General features: G+C 38.1%; 3 protein-coding genes and 1 long non-coding RNA gene across 54 annotated transcripts in view; 1 reads left to right on the top strand and 3 right to left on the bottom strand.

Annotated features, from left to right (window-relative positions):
- The window catches only part of LOC126747799 (AT-rich interactive domain-containing protein 5B-like), a 30,841-nt gene extending 28,008 nt beyond the window's left edge, over positions 1 to 2,833 (bottom strand). For all 50 annotated transcript variants that reach the window (XM_050456603.1, XM_050456627.1, XM_050456644.1 and 47 more), the window contains exon 1: positions 2,674 to 2,833. In XM_050456603.1, the coding sequence (XP_050312560.1) occupies positions 2,674 to 2,694 (21 nt within the window). In that variant the 5' untranslated portion in view covers positions 2,695 to 2,833. The remainder of the gene's footprint in view (positions 1 to 2,673) is intronic.
- On the top strand, positions 2,224 to 23,825 carry LOC126747811 (phenoloxidase-activating factor 2-like). Of its 2 annotated transcripts, none has more exons than XM_050456719.1 (4): positions 2,224 to 2,247; positions 21,149 to 21,293; positions 21,357 to 21,546; positions 22,762 to 23,825. In XM_050456719.1, the coding sequence occupies exons 2-4, from the start codon at positions 21,149 to 21,151 to the stop codon at positions 23,702 to 23,704; spliced, it is 1,278 nt and encodes a 425-aa protein (XP_050312676.1). In that variant the 5' UTR covers positions 2,224 to 2,247; the 3' UTR covers positions 23,705 to 23,825. The 2 variants fall into 2 exon arrangements, with proteins under 2 accessions (XP_050312676.1, XP_050312674.1); XM_050456717.1 differs by lacking the exon at positions 2,224 to 2,247 and adding an exon at positions 17,134 to 17,334.
- On the bottom strand, positions 5,346 to 17,049 carry LOC126747813 (phenoloxidase-activating factor 2-like). Its single transcript, XM_050456721.1, is given in 8 exon segments — positions 5,346 to 5,587; positions 5,683 to 5,846; positions 5,906 to 6,014; positions 6,016 to 6,175; positions 6,256 to 6,378; positions 6,438 to 6,674; positions 14,442 to 14,724; positions 16,856 to 17,049. Coding segments are annotated over 7 exon segments (1,266 nt in total). The 5' UTR covers positions 14,723 to 14,724; positions 16,856 to 17,049; the 3' UTR covers positions 5,346 to 5,395.
- On the bottom strand, positions 6,699 to 10,757 carry LOC126747823 (uncharacterized). The gene is made up of 3 exons (XR_007664424.1): positions 10,651 to 10,757; positions 7,744 to 7,925; positions 6,699 to 7,015 (listed from the first exon to the last, which is right to left on the bottom strand). It is a non-coding gene; the product is annotated as an uncharacterized LOC126747823 (long non-coding RNA).
- Positions 23,826 to 24,619: the final 794 nt, after the last annotated feature.

Genomic DNA, 24,619 nt, shown 5'->3' with positions numbered 1-24,619 from the left:
AAATCAGATTTTTGGTACCACTGATGGTTCTCTCAAAAATCACATTTTTTTTTAAGAATTTCAAATAATCCCATTGACATGGTACTTTTTTTCAACTCATTTTTCCTCACGAATTTAATGGTGCAATTAGTTTTTTGGTACCACTGGTAGTTCTCTTAAAAATCAATTTTTTTTTTAAATTTCAATTAATCCCATCGACATGGTACTCTTTTTCAACTGATTTTTCCTCACGAATTTAATGGTGCAATCAGATTTTTAGTACCACTGATGGTTCTTTCAAAAATCAATTTATTTTAAAGAATTTTAAATAATCCCATCGACATGCAACTCTTTTTCAACTGATTTTTCCTCACGAATTTAATGGTGCCATCAGATTTTTGGTACCACTGATAGTTTACTCAAAAATCACTTTTTTTTTTAAGTTTCAAATAATCTCGATCACCTGAAGCTGTCAAAAAAAAACATTAAACCCTGAAGGCTCATATCTCGATCCCCGTTAGTCATACGAATTTTCTAACGGTACCAAACCATTCCAGAGGTCATAAACATCCTAAAAACTCGAGGTTAAACATTTGAAAGTCACTGGTTTTCACAGGAAAACAATCCAAATCTTTCCAGACTTTCCAGCTCTTCCAGGCATCGAGAATTAATTTTTTTACCCTTCCAGGCACCTAGAAGAGTCTTTTCCAGGCATTTGAGGCACTCCGTATATACCCTTCTCTGTCTCACTTATTGTTATTGCTCTAATATCTTTCTCTGGTACAGTATAAGTGCCTCCTGACTGCTCTGAATGACCTTAGAAAACAAAACGTCACCTTTATATTTATTTATCTGTCAAGTGTCAAACAGCTGTCAAGAAAAATGACTGGCAAGGTTATGGTATTGTTATTTATTTATTGTTTTATAATTAGACAAATAAAAGAGGAACCATGCCATAAAACAAACAATTTAATTAATTAATTAATTTCTATGATTATTAACTATCATAATAAAGATAAATTTCAATAGGGTACATGCCATGCCCCTCTCGCTCTTAATGATTGCATATGCCCTAAGTCTGTCTTTCTTTGGCGCCACATTATGTCAGTCAAGTGTCAAACGAAGAATCACTTGTGAGGTTATGTTTATAATTATATTTGTTGTATTATTTAACATAATTATTTACTATTATAATAATAATGACGTCATTTATTACTGTATTTGTTCCTCTCTCTCTCTCTCTCTCTCTCTTTCTTTCTGACGCATGACAGTTCGGCAAACCGTCACGTCAAACAAACGTCATTTATGAGGTTATGTTAGTATTTAATATTTATTCGTTAATTAAAGGGAAAAATGCCACAAAAAACAATTTAATTAATTAATTTCTATGATTATTAATTTACTACAATAATAAATTTCGTTAGGTTACGACGTAGGTACCCTTCCCTGTCCTACTGACAGATGCCCTGAGTGACATGACATGACACATGTCAATAGAAAACAAACATAACCTCAAATAAAAAAAATTTAAAAAAAAACATGATTTTGCACAATTTTATTTATTTTAGGGCTAATTAATGGGGGAAACAATTAAAACACCCTTAAAGTACGTCCCAGGTAAATAGATACGGTACTCAGTTGTAATGTAAACCGAGTACCGCCCTGTACGGGCTATAAACGTTACACAAATAACAATAATGAAGGCAGTGACGACATTATTATAATAATAATAATAATAATTGTTTGCACATAACCTACAAGCGAGAGGACTAATAATAATTATTATTCCATATGTAGTACCTACAAGGGACTCCTACCTAACCTATGAACAATATTAATTAAAACCGAGTAGTAAGTAGTAGTACTGAGGCCTTATATTTATCAATAAATTTTATTGAAGCAACAAGGTTAATTAGTTTCTCTGTCATACTTATTATTATTTAAACGAGTCCATCTTTCTCTGACACATTGATCATCATCAGCATATCGAACCTTATTGAGGCCTCGACTAGTGACCCAATAAGTGCCTTATTACTACAACAAACAATTTAATTACTTGCACCTAACCTAAATGAGCCACAATATCTAAAAATAGACTCTCCATTTGCATTCCTTTGTTTTCAAATCCGGGGGGGACTTATTATTCTCTAAAAATGAGCCTCAATCAATATTTTAATTGGCCAATTAAAATAGCATCTTTGTTAATTGATTTAATTACATTATATAGGGATATATATTGTGTGTGTGTGTGTGTGTGTGGGTTCTTAGGTAAGTGAAAGTGAAATAAATATTTTTTAAATTATTATCTAAATAATACCTCTATTTGCTAAGCACTCGCTTATCTGTATGCCATATAAAGCACTTCACACACTATTTTAGTATTTTTGACCCAATATATATATATATATATTAATGACACCTAATTACCATTATTATTATTATTATTATTATTAATAATAAACGTCAACTGTCTTAAACAAAGCACACACACACACACACAAAAACAACTGCGTGGGATATAATATGTATAATATAATTTGATTAATTTTAAACGGGGGCACTTAATACACACACACACACAGACCACGAAACAAACATCACCATCAGGATCTATCAATAATAACAAAATTCAATTTACAGTGGTGCGGGTGGGCCTAAAATAACGAAACCCCCCCGTACAAAGGGAAAACTCACCTGCACGTCGCCACAATCCATTTTTGTTTTTTTTAAATATTAAATTTTCTTGAAAATAATCACGACACACGAAAACGGCACGCCGACACCATCTCACTCGTCTATAATACACTTTGTATTTACTCTAATTATGTGACGTCACGATACAGACTAAAGTTCTCTCTCTCTCTCTCTCTCTCGTTAAAGCTCGTCGCCGTTCGGGAGGTGCTCGTGGTAACTGGCGCTTCGGAATAGACGTGAGTGGGGCCGCGGGGGGGCTCCCTCCCGTCCCGGAGACCCGCGGAACAAGAAACGGAAAGAAATAGACGTGCTGGGCGGGGGGAGGGAGGGGCCCGGGGGGCACCCCACAGTTTGTGTATTAGCGGGAAGGTTAAACGTTAGAGCAACAGTTTTTCTAATTAATTGCCGTGCGAAAACTCTCCTAATTGGCTTATATGAGTTGTTGTACAACGGGGCAAAGAAATGTACTAAATGACGTGCGCACGTGCGAAAACTCCCTCCCCCCCCCAGCGGGTCTCTAAGTAGTTTCGCGATTTTTGTCATTGTAATTTATTGTTAGTGAAACATTATTTGTATTAAATGACGTCACTTTCACACTAGCGGACTTGCGAAAACTCCTTAATATTAAAATGTTTTGTCGTTGTGCCACCTGTGACCAATTTTTGACGATTAACTGTTTTTTTGTAGTAATTGTACTAAATGACGTCACGTTCAGTTGAATGCAGTTGCGAAAACTCCCCCATAAGTAATTAGTGCAATGTTGCCATACTTTACCAAAAAAAAAATGTTACTTGTATGTTGTATTCACTTGCCAATAAGGGACAAATTATTTTCTTCCTTACAGGCACTCCTGGACTAAGAATTCCTTTATCTTGACTTCTAGTCAACGGATTTTAGTGATTTTTTCAAAAAAGACTAAAAAGACTTCAGACTAGTCCAAAAATCAAGAATTTCTAAATTTGGACTACTAGAACCCAAGATATTCACTTGCCAGTAAGAGACAAATAATTTTTTTACTTACAGGCACTCCTGGTCTAAGAATTCCATTATCTTGACTTCTAGTCAACGAATATTAGTGATTTTTTCAAAAAAGACTAAAAAAGACTTTAGACTAGTCCACAAATCAAGAATTTTTAAATTTGGACTACTAGAACCCGAGATATTCACTTGCCAATAAGAGACAAATTATTTTCTTCCTGACAGGCACTCCTGGACTAAGAATTCCTTTATCTTGACTTCTAGTCAACGGATTTCAGTGAAAAAAAAATTGTACTAAATGACGTCACGTTAAATTGAATGCAATTACGAAAACTCCCCTATAAGTTATTGCGCAATGTTGCCATACTTTACCAAAAAAAATGTTCTACAATAAATATTGTAGTCTATATTTGTACTAAAAAAAACTGTACTAAATAACGTTATTTTCAAAATAACGCAATTGCGAAAACTCTCCAATATATACCTATAAAATAATTGAATGAATTTGTACTAAATAACTAGATACTTTCAAGATAACGCAATAATTGCGAAAACTCCCCCAGTTGGTCCGTAAATAATTCTACAATGTTGCCATACTTAACCAAAAAAAAATGTTTTCTAATAAATATTACAGTCTATTAAAAAAATGAATAAATTTGTACTAAAAAAATTAAAACAAACTATACTTACTAAATGTCGTCAATTGCGAAAACTCCCTAATAAGTCGACTTTTCTAATTATTTTATAATATGGCCATACTTTAGCAGAAAAAGAATTCTACTAAATGACGTAACCTTCAAATTAATGAAATTGCGAAAACTCTCCATTAAGTCCACTCTTATATTGCAATGTTGCCATACGTTCTTTAATAAAAATGTTACAGTCTATAATATTTGTACTAAAAAAAAAATGTACGTCACTTTCAAATCAATGCGAAAACTCCCCAACAGATCAATTTTTCAAAGATTCATGCAACGTTGTCATACTTTCTTTAGCAAAAACAAAACATTTAATAAATTCGTACTAAAAAATCAGAAAATTGTACTAAAGACGTCACATTCGAATTCCTCAAATTTTGAATAAATTTGTACTTAAAAAGCCTGTACTAAATGACGTCATCAATTCAAGACAACGCAATTGCAAAAACTCCCCAAAGAAGGCAATTTTTCAATCGAATTGCGAAAACTCCCCAAATAGGTCAATTTTTCAATAAAATTGCGAAAACTCCCCAAAGAAGGCAATTTTTCAATCAAATTGCGAAAACTCCCTCAATAGGTCAATTTTTCAATCGAATTGCGAAAACTCCCCAAATAGGTCAATTTTTCAATCAAATTGCGAAAACTCCCCTAAATAGGGCAATTTTTCAATCAAATTGCGAAAACTCCCCAATACGTCATCGGGTCGTAAATATAAATATATTGATAAATAAATTATAATTATTTCTCCTAGTTAATCCCCCCGCACCCCATCCCTCGCCCACCGCTCATCTCCGCCTCTGTGTTCACTGCAACCAGAACATTCTCACCCCCACTTTTCTAGCGGCGCCATCTAGAACGCTCGCGGCCAACTAATTAACCGGATGACGTGATGAGCGTGTGACGTAAAACCCCGCGTAATTTAAATTGTAAATTGGCGGGTAATTCAAATCGGTTGCGTCGTTTTGCGGGTGTAATTGAGGAAAATAAATGAAACACTAAAAAAGGACCAGTTTACTTATAAAAAAAAAAAATTATTATTATCGATATTAATAATCGGTTGTCTTGATGTTTAATTGGGCCAATTTCGCGTCGATCCAGTTCCGGAACTTGGCCACGTCCGCGTATACTCCGGGAACGTTCTCCTGGCCGCACCCGATCCCCCAGGAGACGATTCCCGCTTGCACGTATCTTCCTGGCGTCCTTGGGTCCGGACATACCAGGGGTCCACCACCGTCACCCTTGGGGGGGACACATTTATCATTTAAAAAAAATCAAGTTGCAGTAGCCAGGATCAGAAGGAATAAGAGATCAGAGAGAAAAAAGAGAAACTCACCGTACAAAGGTCGACCCCCTTTTGCCCCCCGGCGCACAGGAAACTCCGGTGCAGTTCAAAGTTCGCTCCCAATCGGGTGGTTCTCAACGTACGTTCGCAGGAATCGAACGGTACGATCGGCAACTGTCTCTTTTTGAGGATCACTTGGTACTTGCCGCTTTTACCTTGAAACCAACGCGCATGCGTAATTTGTGACTTAATTGAAGCCTTTGATTGCACCTACCGAAGACGTCTTTGCCCCATCCGCTGGCGAAACACTCCTTGGAACTAAGGACCTCGTCTTGCGCAGGAAGACAAACGGTTCCGATGTTATCCGCTTGACTAAACGGGGGTACTTAAGACCAATAGTGCCACATTGTTATACAGGACTTTGGAGAGATAGTATTCGTGGACTATTGCTTCCCTGACTGTCCTTTCTTGGTAGGGTAGACGTTCCTTCTCTGTCTGAGTGTCCCACTCACCCGCCCTGACCCTATAAGCCCCCAAGGGAAGACTGAAACAACAAATGCATTAAACCAAGAGAGGCCCCTCATAACACCAACTCATAATTCACAATAAATTGACGCCTCTTACTCGGCAACGCAGTGGGCCCCAGTCAGTACCACGTTGGGGGTTATAAGGGACCCCCCGCACACCAGATTGGTCCTGTTTAAAATGGCCACCATCCAAGGGAATTCCCCATACTCGGCTTCGTCCCTAAGAAATTTGTTGCAAATGAATATGCACCCTAAAGGGGGCGCACCCAAGACCCTTACGTGTTTCCGGTGATCTTAAAGTCGATTCCGTTGACGTTCCTTATGCCGCAACGGAGGGAGCTGGGTCGGGGCGTCGGGGGGGCTTGCGGGGGCGGTACCGGGGTGCCCTCGTCGATAAACGGGCCTCCGGTGTCCGGTTTTCGTTCACCTGCACCACCCCCCGAGTCTCTACAGCACACGTCCAGGTAGTGGTTGCAGGGCATTTCCGACGGATCTGTCACGTCCGAGTCTCCTAATCTGTTGATTAGATAGAGAGCTGTAGAGTTGTTTCTGTTAGGAGGAGGGGTAGGGGGAAGGGTCTGGAGGTTGTAGAGTACTCCTCAGTACTCCTCGGCAGTCAAGGTTCCCATAGTCTGGGTTGTCAAGCATTGAAGTCATGGGAAGTTCGGTTCTTTCTTGGATGAAATTGTCCATATCTCAAAAACTGGTCGAAGAACATTTGGAAATTCTTACTGTCCCTTGCAAAGGACACTTGAGCGCACCCTACTGTCCACTTTCCCAATCTCTAGTTTCACCAGTTTCCTTGGAAAATAGGAAGAAACTTTAAGGTCCTTGGACCCAATTTTCACTAGACCCTCCTGGACAAAACTGTCCATATCTCAAAAACTAGTCAAAAAACATTTGGAAATTCTTGATGTCCCTTGCAAAGGACACTTGAGCGCACCCTACTGCCCACTTTCCCAATCTCTAGTTTCACCAGTTTCCTTGGAAAATTGGAAGAAACTTTGAGGTCCTTGGACCCAATTTTCACTAGACCCTCTTGGACAAAACTGCCCATATCTCAAAAACTAGTCAAAAAACATTTGAAAATTCTTGATGTCCCTTGGAAAGGACACTTGAGCGCACCCTACTGTCCCCTTTCCCAATCTCTAGTTTCACCAGTTTCCTTGGAAAATAGGAAGAAACTTTGAGGTCCTTGGGCCCAATTTTCACTAGACCCTCCTGGACAAAACTGTCCATATCTCAAAAACTAGTCAAAAAACATTTAAAAATTCTTGATGTCTCTTGGAAAGGACACTTGAGCGCACCCTACTGTCCACTTTCCCAATCTCTAGTTTCACCAGTTTCCTTGGAAGATAGGAAGAAACTTTGAGGTCCTTGGACCCAATTTTCACTAGACCCTCCTGGACAAAACTGTCCATATCTCAAAAACTAGTCAAAAAACATTTGGAAATTCTTGATGTCCCTTGCAAAGGACACTTGAGCGCACCCTACTGTCCACTTTCCCAATCTCTAGTTTCACCAGTTTCCTTGGAAAATTGGAAGAAACTTTGAGGTCCTTGGACCCAATTTTCGCTAGACCCACCTGGACAAAACTGTCCGTATCTCAAAAACTAGTCAAAAAACATTTGGAAGTTCTTGATGTCCCTTGCAAAGGACACTTGAGCGCACCCTACTGTCCACTTTCCCAATCTCTAGTTTCACCAGTTTCCTTGGAAGATAGGAAGAAACTTTGAGGTCCTTGGACCCAATTTTCACTAGACCCTCCTGGACAAAACTGTCCATATCTCAAAAACTAGTCAAAAAACATTTGGAAATTCTTGATGTCCCTTGCAAAGGACACTTGAGCGCACCCTACTGCCCACTTTCCCAATCTCTAGTTTCACCAGTTTTCTTGGAAAATTAGAAGAAACTTTGAGGTCCTTGGACCCAATTTTCACTAGAACCTCCTGGACAAAACTGTCCATATCTCAAAAACTAGTCAAAAAACATTTGGAAATTCTTGATGTCCCTTGCAAAGGACACTTGAGCGCACCCTACTGTCCAGTTTTCCAATCTCTAGTTTCACCAGTTTCCTTGGAAAATTGGAAGAAACTTTAAGGTCCTTGGACCCAATTTCCGCTAGACCCTCCTGGACAAAACTGTCCATATCTCAAAAACTAGTCAAAAAACATTTGGAAATTCTTGACGTCTCTTATTAAGGACACTTGAGCGCACCCTACTGTCCACTTTCCCAATTTCTAGTTTCACCAGTTTCCTTGGAAAATTGGAAGAAACTTTAAGGTCCTTGGACCCAATTTTCACTAGACCCTCCTGGACAAAACTGTCCATATCTCAAAAATTAGTCAAAAAACATTTGGAAATTCTTGATGTCCCTTGCAAAGGACACTTGAGCGCACCCTACTGTCCACTTTCCCAATCTCTAGTTTCACCAGTTTCCTTGGAAAATTGGATGAAATTTTAAGGTCCTTGGACCCAATTTTCATTAGACCCTCCTGGACAAAACTGTCCATATCTCAAAAACTGTCAAAAAACATTTGGAAATTCTTGACGTCTCTTATTAAGGACACTTGGGCGCACCCTACTGTCCACTTTCCCAATTTCTAGTTTCACCAGTTTCCTTGGAAAATTGGAAGAAACTTTAAGGTCCTTGGACCCAATTTTCACTAGACCCTCCTGGACAAAACTGTCCATATCTCAAAAACTGTCAAAAAACATTTGGAAATTCTTGACGTCTCTTATTAAGGACACTTGAGCGCACCCTACTGTCCACTTTCCCAATTTCTAGTTTCACCAGTTTCCTTGGAAAATTGGAAGAAACTTTAAGGTCCTTGGACCCAATTTTCACTAGACCCTCCTGGACAAAACTGTCCATATCTCAAAAACTGTCAAAAAACATTTGGAAATTCTTGACGTCTCTTATTAAGGACACTTGGGCGCACCCTACTGTCCACTTTCCCAATTTCTAGTTTCACCAGTTTCCTTGGAAAATTGGAAGAAACTTTAAGGTCCTTGGACCCAATTTTCATTAGACCCTCCTGGACAAAACTGTCCATATCTCAAAAACTGTCAAAAAACATTTGGAAATTCTTGACGTCTCTTATTAAGGACACTTGAGCGCACCCTACTGTCCACTTTCCCAATTTCTAGTTTCACCAGTTTCCTTGGAAAATTGGAAGAAACTTTAAGGTCCTTGGACCCAATTTTCACTAGACCCTCCTGGACAAAACTGTCCATATCTCAAAAATTAGTCAAAAAACATTTGGAAATTCTTGATGTCCCTTGCAAAGGACACTTGAGCGCACCCTACTGTCCACTTTCCCAATCTCTAGTTTCACCAGTTTCCTTGGAAAATTGGATGAAATTTTAAGGTCCCTGGACCCAATTTTCATTAGACCCTCCTGGACAAAACTGTCCATATCTCAAAAACTGTCAAAAAACATTTGGAAATTCTTGATGTCTCTTATTAAGGACACTTGGGCGCACCCTACTGTCCACTTTCCCAATTTCTAGTTTCACCAGTTTCCTTGGAAAATTGGAAGAAACTTTAAGGTCCTTGGACCCAATTTTCACTAGACCCTCCTGGACAAAACTGTCCATATCTCAAAAATTAGTCAAAAAACATTTGGAAATTCTTGATGTCCCTTGCAAAGGACACTTGAGCGCACCCTAGTGTCCACTTTCCCAATCTCTAGTTTCACCAGTTTCCTTGGAAAATTGGAAGAAACTTTGAGGTCCTTGGACCCAATTTTCACTAGACCCTCCTGGACAAAACTGTCCATATCTCAAAAACTAGTCAAAATACATTTGGAAATTCTTGATGTCCCTTGCAAAGGACACTTGAGCGCACCCTACTGTCCACTTTCCCAATCTCTAGTTCCACCAGTTTCCTTGGAAAATTGGAAGAAACTTTGAGGTCCTTGGACCCAATTTTCACTAGACCCTCCTGGACAAAACTGTCCATATCTCAAAAATTAGTCAAAAAACATTTGGAAATTCTTGATGTCCCTTGCAAAGGACACTTGAGCGCACCCTACTGTCCAGTTTTCCAATCTCTAGTTTCACCAGTTTCCTTGGAAAATTGGAAGAAACTTTAAGGTTCTTGGACCCAATTTCCGCTAGACCCTCCTGGACAAAACTGTCCATATCTCAAAAACTAGTCAAAAAACATTTGGAAATTCTTGACGTCTCTTATTAAGGACACTTGAGCGCACCCTACTGTCCACTTTCCCAATTTCTAGTTTCACCAGTTTCCTTGGAAAATTGGAAGAAACTTTGAGGTCCTTGGACCCAATTTTCACTAGACCCTCCTGGACAAAACTGTCCATATTTCAAAAACTAGTCAAAAAACATTTGAAAATTCTTGATGTCCCTTGCAAAGGACACTTGAGCGCACCCTACTGTCCACTTTCCCAATCTCTAGTTTCACCAGTTTCCTTGGAAAATTGGAAGAAACTTTGAGGTCCTTGGACCCAATTTTCGCTAGACCCACCTGGACAAAACTGTCCGTATCTCAAAAACTAGTCAAAAAACATTTGGAAGTTCTTGATGTCCCTTGCAAAGGACACTTGAGCGCACCCTACTGCCCACTTTCCCAATCTCTAGTTTCACCAGTTTTCTTGGAAAATTAGAAGAAACTTTGAGGTCCTTGGACCCAATTTTCACTAGAACCTCCTGGACAAAACTGTCCATATCTCAAAAACTAGTCAAAAAACATTTGGAAATTCTTGATGTCCCTTGCAAAGGACACTTGAGCGCACCCTACTGTCCACTTTCCCAATCTCTAGTTTCACCAGTTTCCTTGGAAAATTGGATGAAACTTTGAGGTCCTTGGACCCAATTTTCACTAGAACCTCCTGGACAAAACTGTCCATATCTCAAAAACTAGTCAAAAAACATTTGGAAATTCTTGATGTCCCTTGCAAAGGACACTTGAGCGCACCCTACTGTCCACTTTCCCAATCTCTAGTTTCACCAGTTTCCTTGGAAAATTCGAAGAAACTTTGAGGTCCTTGGACCCAATTTTCACTAGACCCTCCTGGACAAAACTGTCCATATTTCAAAAACTAGTCAAAAAACATTTGAAAATTCTTGATGTCCCTTGGAAGGGACACTTGAGCGCACCCTACTGCCCACTTTCCCAATCTCTAGTTTCACCAGTTTCCTTGGAAAATTGGAAGAAACTTTGAGGTCCTTGGACCCAATTTTCACTAGACCCTCCTGGACAAAACTGTCCATATCTCAAAAATTAGTCAAAAAACATTTGGAAATTCTTGATGTCCCTTGCAAAGGACACTTGAGCGCACCCTACTGTCCAGTTTTCCAATCTCTAGTTTCACCAGTTTCCTTGGAAAATTGGAAGAAACTTTAAGGTCCTTGGACCCAATTTCCGCTAGACCCTCCTGGACAAAACTGTCCATATCTCAAAAACTAGTCAAAAAACATTTGGAAATTCTTGACGTCTCTTATTAAGGACACTTGAGCGCACCCTACTGTCCACTTTCCCAATTTCTAGTTTCACCAGTTTCCTTGGAAAATTGGAAGAAACTTTAAGGTCCTTGGACCCAATTTTCACTAGACCCTCCTGGACAAAACTGTCCATATCTCAAAAATTAGTCAAAAAACATTTGGAAATTCTTGATGTCCCTTGCAAAGGACACTTGAGCGCACCCTACTGTCCAGTTTTCCAATCTCTAGTTTCACCAGTTTCCTTGGAAAATTGGAAGAAACTTTAAGGTCCTTGGACCCAATTTTCACTAGACCCTCCTGGACAAAACTGTCCATATCTCAAAAATTAGTCAAAAAACATTTGGAAATTCTTGATGTCCCTTGCAAAGGACACTTGAGCGCACCCTACTGTCCACTTTCCCAATCTCTAGTTTCACCAGTTTCCTTGGAAAATTGGATGAAATTTTAAGGTCCTTGGACCCAATTTTCATTAGACCCTCCTGGACAAAACTGTCCATATCTCAAAAACTAGTCAAAAAACATTTGGAAATTCTTGATGTCCCTTGCAAAGGACACTTGAGCGCACCCTACTGTCCACTTTCCCAATCTCTAGTTTCACCAGTTTCCTTGGAAAATTGGATGAAATTTTAAGGTCCCTGGACCCAATTTTCATTAGACCCTCCTGGACAAAACTGTCCATATCTCAAAAACTGTCAAAAAACATTTGGAAATTCTTGATGTCTCTTATTAAGGACACTTGGGCGCACCCTACTGTCCACTTTCCCAATCTCTAGTTTCACCAGTTTCCTTGGAAAATAGGAAGAAACTTTAAGGTCCTTGGACCCAATTTTCACTAGACCCTCCTGGACAAAACTGTCCATATCTCAAAAACTAGTCAAAAAACATTTGGAAATTCTTGACGTCTCTTATTAAGGACACTTGAGCGCACCCTACTGTCCACTTTCCCAATTTCTAGTTTCACCAGTTTCCTTGGAAAATTGGAAGAAACTTTAAGGTCCTTGGACCCAATTTTCACTAGACCCTCCTGGACAAAACTGTCCATATCTCAAAAATTAGTCAAAAAACATTTGGAAATTCTTGATGTCCCTTGCAAAGGACACTTGAGCGCACCCTACTGTCCAGTTTTCCAATCTCTAGTTTCACCAGTTTCCTTGGAAAATTGGAAGAAACTTTAAGGTCCTTGGACCCAATTTTCACTAGACCCTCCTGGACAAAACTGTCCATATCTCAAAAATTAGTCAAAAAACATTTGGAAATTCTTGATGTCCCTTGCAAAGGACACTTGAGCGCACCCTACTGTCCACTTTCCCAATCTCTAGTTTCACCAGTTTCCTTGGAAAATTGGATGAAATTTTAAGGTCCTTGGACCCAATTTTCATTAGACCCTCCTGGACAAAACTGTCCATATCTCAAAAACTAGTCAAAAAACATTTGGAAATTCTTGATGTCCCTTGCAAAGGACACTTGAGCGCACCCTACTGTCCACTTTCCCAATCTCTAGTTTCACCAGTTTCCTTGGAAAATTGGATGAAATTTTAAGGTCCCTGGACCCAATTTTCATTAGACCCTCCTGGACAAAACTGTCCATATCTCAAAAATTAGTCAAAAAACATTTGGAAATTCTTGATGTCCCTTGCAAAGGACCCTTGAGCGCACCCTACTGCCCACTTTCCCAATTTCTAGTTTCACCAGTTTCCTTGGAAAATTGGAAGAAACTTTAAGGTCCTTGGACCCAATTTTCACTAGACCCTCCTGGACAAAACTGTCCATATCTCAAAAATTAGTCAAAAAACATTTGGAAATTCTTGATGTCCCTTGCAAAGGACACTTGAGCGCACCCTACTGTCCACTTTCCCAATCTCTAGTTTCACCAGTTTCCTTGGAAAATTGGATGAAATTTTAAGGTCCTTGGACCCAATTTTCATTAGACCCTCCTGGACAAAACTGTCCATATCTCAAAAACTAGTCAAAAAACATTTGGAAATTCTTGATGTCCCTTGCAAAGGACACTTGAGCGCACCCTACTGTCCACTTTCCCAATCTCTAGTTTCACCAGTTTCCTTGGAAAATTGGATGAAATTTTAAGGTCCCTGGACCCAATTTTCATTAGACCCTCCTGGACAAAACTGTCCATATCTCAAAAACTGTCAAAAAACATTTGGAAATTCTTGATGTCCCTTGCAAAGGACACTTGAGCGCACCCTACTGTCCACTTTCCCAATCTCTAGTTCCACCAGTTTCCTTGGAAAATTGGAAGAAACTTTGAGGTCCTTGGACCCAATTTTCACTAGACCCTCCGGGACAAAACTGTCCATATCTCAAAAACTAGTCAAAAAACATTTGAAAATTTTTGATGTCCCTTGCGAAGGACACTTGAGCGCACCCTACTGTCCACTTTCCCAATCTCTAGTTTCACCAGTTTCCTTGGAAAATTGGATGAAACTTTGAGGTCCTTGGACCCAATTTTCACTAGACCCTCCTGGACAAAACTGTCCATATCTCAAAAACTGTCAATAGAAATTCGAAAATTCTTGATGCCTCTTATTCAGGACACTTGAGCGCACCCTACAGGCCACTTTCCCAATCTCTAGTTTCACCAGTTTTCTTGGAAAATTGGAAGAAACTTTGAGGTCCTTGGACCCAATTTTCACTAGACCCTCCTGGACAAAACTGTCCATATCTCGAAAACTGTCAATAGAAATTCGAAAATTCTTGATGCCTCTTATTGAGGACACTTGAGCGCACCCTACAGGCCACTTTCCCAACCTCCAGTTTCACCAATTTCCTTGGAAAATCCATTTCCTAACCTCTTACCTCACATCAATCAAACCGAATCCGCTAGTGATCCCGTTATCGACTATGGTTTTATTGTCGCACATGTGATACGGCACGCAGAGCCACCTGTCGGCTAATCCGGTCGCTTCTCCGCATTTTTGAAGGGCACTGAGCCCCAGGGACTTTTTGGTGGTCACCTCCACCAGACGGTTAAACTGATTTCCAGGATCGTCGGGGCTACCGAAGATCTCCTTTAGACGTTCCGGATCTTGGGCGGTGCATAGGGTGATGACCAGGGTGAGGCGTAAGACGTAATGCATCCCTGAAACAATTGATAAACTTAATAATTAATTTAATTAGTAGGCTCTGGATATGATTTAGCGAAGGCCTTTGACACAGTATGACCGAACTTGGGTACTGCAGGTCTTATTAGTCATTATTATCGTGAATTTCCATAGTAAATGGACATATTGTAATAATTTATAGGTTAGGAGATTCATAATTAAACAAATTATTATGGAAAAACCAGATTAATTCCTTGTTTGTAAAAAAACAACCGAAGTGCATCGTTTATATTCATATAAGTCGCGGAATTATCTGTCATGTAATTGCTTTTAAATGCACCTACATAATGCGCCTGATTAAATGCTCGTATGTATTTACATAACCTTAAAAATGTCCATAACCTATATTATAGGTTATGTTTCTTTTACAATAAAATATTTAAAAGATATAATTGTTTATCTTCGTATATTTCCCGCGTACGCCTATGGTTTGACGTGTCTTGAAATCGACATAACCTTATAAGTGTCAATGTCAATATGACCCTAACCTATAATTTCTATTAGGAGGACATATTTAAGAGATAAACAACTGATTGCGATTGGCATTCCGTACGTGCGTTAGATATTCACTTATTGCCAATAAGAGACAAATTATTTTCCTCCTTACAGGCACTCCTGGACTAAGAATTCCAATATCTTGACTTCTAGTAAACGGATTTTAGTGATTTTTTCAAAAAAGACTAAAAAAGACTTCAGACTAGTTAATAAATTAAGAATTTCTAAATTTGGACTACTAGAATCCGAGATATTCACTTGCCAATAAGAGACAAATTATTTTCCTCCTTACAGGCACTCCTGGACTAAGAATTCCATTATTTTGACTTCTAATGAATGGATTTTAGTGATTTTTTCAAAAAAGGCTAAAAAAGACTTCAGACTAGTCAATAAATCAATAATTTCTAAATTTGGACTACTAGAACCCGAGATATTCACTTGCCAATAAGAGGCAAATTATTTTCTTCCTTACAGGCACTCCTGTACTAAGAATTCCAATATCTTGACTTCTAGTAAACGGATCTTAGTGATTTTTTCAGTCAAGACTAAAAAAGACTTCAGACTAGTCAATAAATCAAGAATTTCCAAATTTGGACTAATAGAACCGGAGATATTCACTTGCCAATAAGAGGCAAATTATTTTCTTCCTTACAGGCACTCCTGGACTAAGAATTCCATTATCTTGACTTCTAGTCAACGGATTTTAGTGATTTTTTCAAAAATGACTAAAAAAGACTTCAGACTACTCAATAAATCAAGAATTTCCAAATTTGGACTAATAGAACTCAAGATATTCACTTGCCAATAAGAGACAAATTATTTGGTTCCTTACAGGCACTCCTGGACTAAGATTTCCATTATCTTGACTTGTAGTCAACGGATTTTAGTGATTTTTTCAATTAAGACTAAAAAAGACTTCAGACTAGTCCACGAATCAATCATTTCTAAATTTGGACTACTAGAACCCAAGATATTCACTTTCCAATAAGAGACAAATTATTTGGTTCCTTACAGGCACTCCTGGACTAAGAATTCAATTATCTCGACTTCTAGCGCACCGATTTCAGTCATTTCTTCAAAAAACCCTTCAGAATACCCCACATTAACCAATAATGAATGAACCAGAACGATCCCCTGTAGGGCAAACATCTGCAAGAGCTTTAACAAACGACGTACAGTACACCCTCTCTCGCACGCAATAAACAATCAAAAACATGCGTTAAGCGCAACTTTGGGCAAGTGAAGATGTGTAAGAGGTAAACTGGACCAGTTTCCTTAATTTCCCACCGATTTTCGTGAAAATTGCATTGATGCAAAGGGTATTTAATTTAAAACAATAAATGTATCTATAAAAAAAATTAAAAATTGGAAATTTCCAAAGTTAAAGGGGGTTTTCCTTCATCAGGCATTTCCTTTGCCCTACAAACCCCCACAGATCATCCCATGATATAAAGCCATATTAATACATAACCTGATATTAATACAGGCATGCAGAATTCAGCAAAATTAATCACTAGATACGCCCCTGATCAAAAAAAAGAAAAAAACCCAAATAAGACCCTGACTCCATTTTTTTTCTTTTTTTTCTCCGGGGAGGGGGAATCCCCTTCTTACCTTCACCTCGATCCGCCACTGTTAAGACACAAAATGTAAGAACTACAATAAACTGGACAAAACGTTCTGATCGAAGAAGGACGAGGGAAAACCCACTGATCCGACCGACCGACTATTAATTTCTGACCTAATGATGATAAACCGACCCGAGGATTATCATCGTCTATAAGATACGAAGATCGAAGTGGTGAGTGCTGCTGCTTGTGGTGGTGGTACCAGTGGTCTTAAAGATTATCATCATACAGTCACTTATTCGGTTAGTCAGTACCCGTGTACCAGTTTGGGTTTTTCTGAAAGATTGAGCCTTCAAGGAGTACCAGTTTGATGGTCATCGTCGTTAATAAATAGATAAATAAATAAATTCAGTCGTGGCTGGTACCGCTCACTGGAACCGTCCTCGTATTGGGTACCGGTGAATAATAAATCTGCCCGTTTCTGCTCGTTTGTTGTTGTTTTTAGTGAAGCATTTAAACATAAAGGTAAATTGCACTCTTTTTTTAAATTGTTGTTGTAGCGACATTTTAATTAATTAATTAATTAATTAATTAATTAATATTATTGTTATTGACTAGTAAACAAGTGAATCTAAATATAAATGTTATTATGTAAGATGTTTGCCTTTAATTTGAATATAATGGTGCTTAATAACGCAAGAAGTAATAATACAATCAGTAAGTAGTTTGTGCTGGTGTGAACTATGACCGGTTTTGGTTTATTCGTTCTTTGTTTTTATGTATTGGGTTATGGAGTTTATTGATTTATTGACTAGTATGAAGTTTTTATTAGTCTTTTTTGAAAAAATCACTAAGATCCTTTGACTAGAAGTCAAGATATTGGAATTCTTAGTCCAGGAGTGCCTGTAAGGAGGAAAATAATTTGTCTCTTATTGGCAAGTTAATATCTCGGATTCTAGTAGTCCAAATTTAAAAATTATTGATTTGTGGACTAGTCTGAAGTCTTTTTTAGTCTTTTTTGAAAAAATCACTAAAATTCGTTGACTAGAAGTCAAGATAATGGAATTCTTAGTCCAGGAGTGCCTGTAAGGAACAAAATAATTTGTCTCTCATTGGCAAGTGCATATCTCGGATTCTAGTAGTCCAAATTTAAAAATTATTGATTTGTGGACTAGTCTGAAGTCTTTTTTAGTCTTTTTTGAAAAAATCACTAAAATTCGTTGACTAGAAGTCAAGATAATGGAATTCTTAGTCCAGGAGTGCCTGTAAGGAACAAAATAATTTGTCTCTCATTGGCAAGTGCATATCTCGGATTCTAGTAGTCCAAATTTAAAAATTCTTCATTTGTGGACTAGTCTGAAGTCTTTTTTAGTCTCTTTTGAAAAAGTCACCGGAAAGAAGTTATAGCGAAAAAATCCAAAGGGGTACCCCTGGAAAAATGTTCAAATTTTCAGTTTTTATTTTTTTTCTGGAAAACTATTGGTTGGAGAAGAAAATTGTTTGAATAAAAGTTGTTTGGAATTTCAATGTGCATCAGATGCAATAGAAAAATAATTTTTAGGTCCAGCAGTTTTCCGGAAAATTGGGAAAAACCTCTTAACAGTTTTTCCTCATTTTCTCGAAAACTGCTGGGAATATTGAAAATTTTCTTTTAGCATTGGATTCCAAATCAAAAATATAACAAATTATAGAGAATGACATTTTATCGTAAATCTCAAAATAAGGAAGTTATGGAGGATTTTTGAAAAATTGGAAAATTTTTGGGTAAAAAATTTGAAAAAAAAATTTTTCGAAATTTTTGAATTTTTTTTTCGAAAATCAATTAATCGCTTAAAAAACACGAAAAAAGTCTTATAAAACTTTTTTGAAAAATGTACCTGAAAAAAGTTATAGCGAAAAGAGTCTTCCTCAAAAAATCCAAAGGGGTACCCCTGGAAAAATGTTCATAATTTCGGTTTTTATTTTTTTTCTGGAAAACTATTGGTTGGAGAAGAAAATTGTTTGAACAAAAGTTGTTCGGAATTTCAATGCGCATCAGATGCGATAGAAAACTAATTTTTAGGTCCAACAGTTTTCCGGAAAATTGAGAAAAAGCTCTTTACAGTTTTCCGCCATTTTCTGGAAAACTATTTGGAATATTAAAAATTTTTTTGCAGCATTGGATTCCTCTTCAAAAATAGAACAAATTATAAAGAATGACATTTTGTTGTAAATCTCAAAATAAGGAAGTTATGGAGGATTTTTGAAAAATCGGAGAATTTTTGGGTGAAAAATTTGAAAAAAAAAATTTTGAAAAAATTTGAATTTTTTTTTGGAAATCGATAAATCGCTTAAAAAACATGAAAAAAGTCTTATAAAACTTTTTTGAAAAATGTACCTGAAAAAAGTTATAGCGAAAAGAGTCTTCCTCAAAAAATCCAAAGGGGTACCCCTGGAAAAATGTTCATAATTTCGGTTTTTATTTTTTTTTGGAAAACTATTGGTTGGAGAAGAAAATTGTTTGAACAAAAGTTGTTTGGAATTTCAATGCGCATCAGATGCAATGGAAAAATAATTTTTAGGTCCAGCAGTTTTCCGGAAAATTGAAAAAAACCTCTTGACAGTTTTCCGCCATTTTCTCGAAAACCATTGGGAATATTAAAAAATTTTTTGCAGCATTGGATTCCTCTTCAAAAATAGAACAAATTATAAAGAATTATATTTTGTCATAAATCTCAAAATAAGGAAGTTATAGGGAATTTTTGAAAAATTGGAAAATTTTTGGGTGAAAAATTTGAAAAAAAAATTTTCCGAAATTTTTGAATTTTTTTTTTGAAAATCGATTAATCGCTTAAAAAACATGAAAAAAGTCTTATAAAACTTTTTTGAAAAATGTACCTGAAAAAAGTTATAGCGAAAAGAGTCTTCCTTAAAAAATCCAAATGGGTACCCCTGGAAAAATGTTCATAATTTCGGTTTTTATTTTTTTTCTGGAAAACTATTAATTGGAGCAAAAAATTGTTTAAACAAAAGTTGTTTGGAATTTCAATGCGCATCAGATGCAATGGAAAAATAATTTTTAGGTCCAGCAGTTTTCCGGAAAATTGAGAAAAACCTCTTGACAGTTTTCCGCCATTTTCTCGAAAACTATTGGGAATATTAAAATTTTTTTTGCAGCATTGGATTCCTCTTCAAAAATAGAACAAATTATAAAGAATTATATTTTGTCGTAAATCTCAAAATAAGGAAGTTATAGGGAATTTTTGAAAAATTGGAAAATTTTTGGGTGAAAAATTTGAAAAAAAAATTTTTCGAAATTTTTGATTTTTTTTTTTGAAAATCGATTAATCGCTTAAAAAACATGAAAAAAGTCTTATAAAACTTTTTTGAAAAATGTACCTGAAAAAAGTTATAGCGAAAAGAGTCTTCCTCAAAAAATCCAAAGGGGTACCCATGGAAAAATGTACATAATTTCGGTTTTTATTTTTTTTTTGGAAAACTATTGGTTGGAGGGAAAAATTGTTTAAACAGAAGTTGTTTGGAATTTCAATGCGCATCAGATGCAATAGAAAAATAATTTTCAGGTCCAACGGTTTTCCGGAAAATTGGGAAAAATCTCTTAACAGTTTTTCCTCATTTTCTCGAAAACTGCTGGGAATATGGAAAATTTTGTTTTAGCATTGGATTCCTATTCAAAAATAGAACAAATTATAAAGAATGACATTTTGTCGTAAATCTCAAAATAAGGAAGTTATGGAGGATTTTTGAAAAATCGGAGACTTTTGGGTGAAAAATTTGAAAAAAAAAAATTTTTGAAATTTTTGAATTTTTTTTTGGAAATCGATAAATCGCTTAAAAAACAACAAAAAAGTCTTATAAAACTTTTTTGAAAAAATCACTAAAATCCGTTTACTAGAAGTCAAGATAATGGAATTGTTAGTCCAGGAGCGCCTGTAAGAAACAAAAAATTTCACCACACATATCACATAATCATATTTAATATATCAATGCAACTATAAGCAATTAACCAAATGTGCACAGAAAAGCCCAAGTGCCCAAACAATGTACGGAATGCCAATCTAGGCCTATTTAGCTCCAACCTCCTTCAATATCCTTCCAAGCGACTTCAAATTCCCTAACTCAATAACATGGGAGGAAAACCGTCAAATATGTCAAAAATTATAGGTTATGTCTGCTTTGACGTTTGATATTGAGGTTACGTTAACGTCGTACCATAGGCCGTAATCAATCATCACCTTGTCTATATATGAATTACTCTGGATATACACGTCGGACAAACTCATGTCTGACGTGCGCTAATGTACTTGAACTTCAAATTTGACAGTTAACAACGTTTCAGATGCGTCCCGACCCCCTTTTCGCCCTCATAAGCGCCGCCCTCTTGATCTTCTCCGCGCAGGGTCAACCGGAGGCGCAGGGCTCGAAAAGTTTAACGGAACTCTTGAACGACGCCAAGGGCGGTACTACGAAAGCGACCAACAACGGTACTGTTAAGCCGCTTTTAAGGGGGGGGGCACGTAACGTTAACCTTATTTTTTTTTTTTTAGATAATATTCTAGAACAAAACATTCAGGACATTTTCGGACCTAAACCGGATACCGGAAGTGGTACTAGCACTTCCTCACCGAACATACAGACCAACGTGGGAACCGGAAGTGGCCAGTGCGAGTGCGTCCCGTATTACAATTGCATCAACGGCTCTATTAATACCAATGGAGAAGGAATCATTGATATCAGGTTAGTATTTAGTTGTTTTGAAGGTGGCGCCACAGGTAAGCGAGTGCGAGAACATCCATTTCCGCACTCTATACTCGGTGCATCAAGACACCTTTGACCCCGGTTGTCACTTACGTCATCGACATATTTGTTTGTTAATTGGATGTTTATTAATGACTACACGATGGGGAATTACCCGTTTGTTTGCATGTTAACGACGTAATAAAATTTACGTGATTAGAAAGTTAATGTTACATGTGTAAATACGTCAGGGTGACCTTCAAATGCATAGGTGTCTTGATTTTGAGACGCATATGTGTAGGTCGATTTATTTCTCGCGTGCCCTTTTGGGATAATGTGGTCCCGTTTGTGTTCCTGAGAGGAAGTGAATAACTCCGAAAGGGCTGTAGATACGAGGAAACTTGTAAGGACCTTTTTGATAAAGAAACTCATTGGCTTTCATATGAAGCTAAAATCAATAAAATCCTTGCAGTAGTTTCAAAGATATTGGGATTTTTGTGAAGCCTTTGACTGTATCAAGGTTTTTTTAATGTACCGAAAAACAGTTGAATAGCTCCAAAAGGGCTGTAGATGCAAGGAAACTTGTAAGGACCTTTTTGATAAAAAAACTCATTGGCTTTCATATGAAACCAAAATCAATAAAATCCTTACAGTGGTTTCAAAGATATTGGGATTTTTGTGAAGCCTTTGACTGTATCAAGGTTTTTTTTAATGTATCAAAAAACAGTTGAATAACTCCAAAAGGGCTGTAGATACAAGGAAACTCGTAAGGACCTTTTTCGTAAAGAAACTCATTGGCTTTCATATGAAACCAAAATCAATAAAATCCTTACAGTAGTTTCAAAGATATTGGGATTTTTGTGAAGCCTTTGACTGAATCAAGATTTTTTTTAATGTACCGAAAAACAGTTGAATAACTCCAAAAGGGCTGTAGTTACAAGGAAACTTGTAGAGACCTTTTTGATAAAGAAACTCATAGGCTTTCATATGAAACCAAAATCAATAAAATCCTTTGAAGAGTTTTCAAGATATTGAGATTTTCCTAAAGCCTTTGACAATATCAAAATTTTGTTTGAAAAAACGACTCAATATTTCTATTCATACTGCATCATCTCTCACTCTCTCTCTCTCTCTCTCTCTCTCTCCATCAGCTTGAATAGTGATATCTCCCCTCTCTCTCTCTCTCACTCACTCACTCACTCCCTCGTAATCCAGGTTAAACGACGGTCCGTGCAGCAGCTACCTCGAGGTCTGTTGCGAGAAAAAGGCGACCGTCAAGGAACCGATCACGCCCGCCCCGCCGCCGGAAAAACCGACCGGCTGCGGGTACCGTCACCCGGAGGGGGTCGGGTTCCGGATAACCGGCGACAAGGAGCAGGAGGCGCAATTCGGCGAGTTTCCCTGGATGGTGGCCGTCCTGCGGGAGGAAACCGTCGAGGGAAACTCGAACGCGTTGAACGTGTACCAGTGCGGGGGCGCGATCGTCCACCCCCGCGTGGTGGTGACCGCCGCCCACTGCGTCGCCGGCAAAAAGAAAACGTTCAAGGTGCGGGCGGGCGAGTGGGACACCCAACACACCCAGGAGATCTTCCCGCACCAGGATCGGATGGTGCAGAGGGTGGTGGTGCACCCGCAGTACTACGCGGGCGCTTTATATAACGATATCGCGTTGTTGTTGTTGGAATCGCCGCTCGCGATCGCGGATAACGTCGAACCGATTTGTTTACCGCCGCAGGGGGTCGTACCGGACTCGGCCACGTGTTACGCCACCGGTTGGGGCAAAGACGTGTTCGGTCAACGGGGGAAGTATCAAGTGATCTTGAAGAAAATCGATCTGCCATTGGTCCCCAACGACAAATGCCAGGAACTGCTCCGTACCACCCGATTGGGGAAGTTTTTCGAGTTGCACAATTCGTTCGTGTGCGCGGGGGGGCAACCGGGGAAGGACACGTGCAAAGGGGACGGGGGGAGCCCTTTGGTGTGTCCTATAGCGGGACAACGCGGTGACCGGTACTACCAAGTCGGAATTGTCGCCTGGGGGATCGGGTGCGGCGAGAACCAGACCCCCGGCGTTTACGTCAACGTCGCCCTGTTCAGGGACTGGATCGACCAACAGATGCAGAGTTTTAACTTGGACACTTCTTCTTATAAGTACTAATTAATTAATTAAGATTTATATACTCGCCGCACGCTAGCACACGAGCCAAGACGTCAGCTGTCATTGGTCGACTCCATATTGTACCGTTGCTATGCCAATAAAGAATTTATTTATATGTAAAGTGTGTTGTTCTTTTTTTTTTGACAGCGAGTGACAAAGAGGACGACAGAAACGTCCTGTCAAGTGGTTTTGTCTTTGACATATGTCATATTGACTGTCAGAGGGGGGCGCACTAGAAGTGAGGTTATGACCCAACTTACCTGAAACTGTCTTTGTTCTTGAACTTGATTTCCAAAAACTTGATTAAAAATGCTTCTGATGCATGGATTTTCATGATTTCTTCAATAGAAGTTGAAGAACTCTTCAAAGAATCTTTTAAAACAAAAATCAACCTGATCCGAGCACTAGAAGTGGAATTATGACCCAAGTTACCTGGAACCATCTGTGCCTTGGACTTGATTTCCAAAAACTTGGATAAAAATGCTTCTGATGCATGGATTTTTAAGATTTTTTCAATAGAAGTTGAAGAACTCTGCAAAGAATCTTTTCAAACAAAAATCAACCTGATCTGAACACCAGAAGTGAAGTTATAACCCAACTTACCTGAAACTGTCTTTGTTCTTGAACTTGATTTCCAAAAACTTGAATAAAAATGCTTCTGATGCATGGATTTTCATGATTTCTTCACTAAAAGTGTTAAAGAACACTTCAAAGAATCTTTTAAAACAAAAATCAACCTGATCCGAGCACCAGAAGTGAAGTTATGACCCAACTTACCTAAAACTGTCTTTGTTCTTGAGCTGGACTTCCCAAAACTTGAATAAAAATGCTTCTGATGCATGGATTTTCATGATTTTTTCACTAAAAGTTAAAGAACACTTCAAAGAATCTTTTAAAGTAAAAATCAACCAATTC

The sequence above is a fragment of the Anthonomus grandis genome, chromosome 20, assembly GCF_022605725.1.
Source record: "Anthonomus grandis grandis chromosome 20, icAntGran1.3, whole genome shotgun sequence".
NCBI lineage: Eukaryota > Metazoa > Arthropoda > Insecta > Coleoptera > Curculionidae > Anthonomus > Anthonomus grandis.
Note: the sequence above shows the minus strand (reverse complement) of the source record. Positions and strands in the feature narration are given on the sequence as shown.

Excerpts from the sequence above, each read along its gene's own strand:
- LOC126747811 (XM_050456719.1), top strand. The coding sequence starts at position 21,149 with ATGCGTCCCGACCCCCTTTTCGCCCTCATAAGCGCCGCCCTCTTGATC. Across the intron at positions 21,294-21,356 it reads TACGAAAGCGACCAACAACG|ATAATATTCTAGAACAAAAC; the intron begins GTACTGTTAAGC and ends TTTTTTTTTTAG. Across the intron at positions 21,547-22,761 it reads GAAGGAATCATTGATATCAG|GTTAAACGACGGTCCGTGCA; the intron begins GTTAGTATTTAG and ends CTCGTAATCCAG.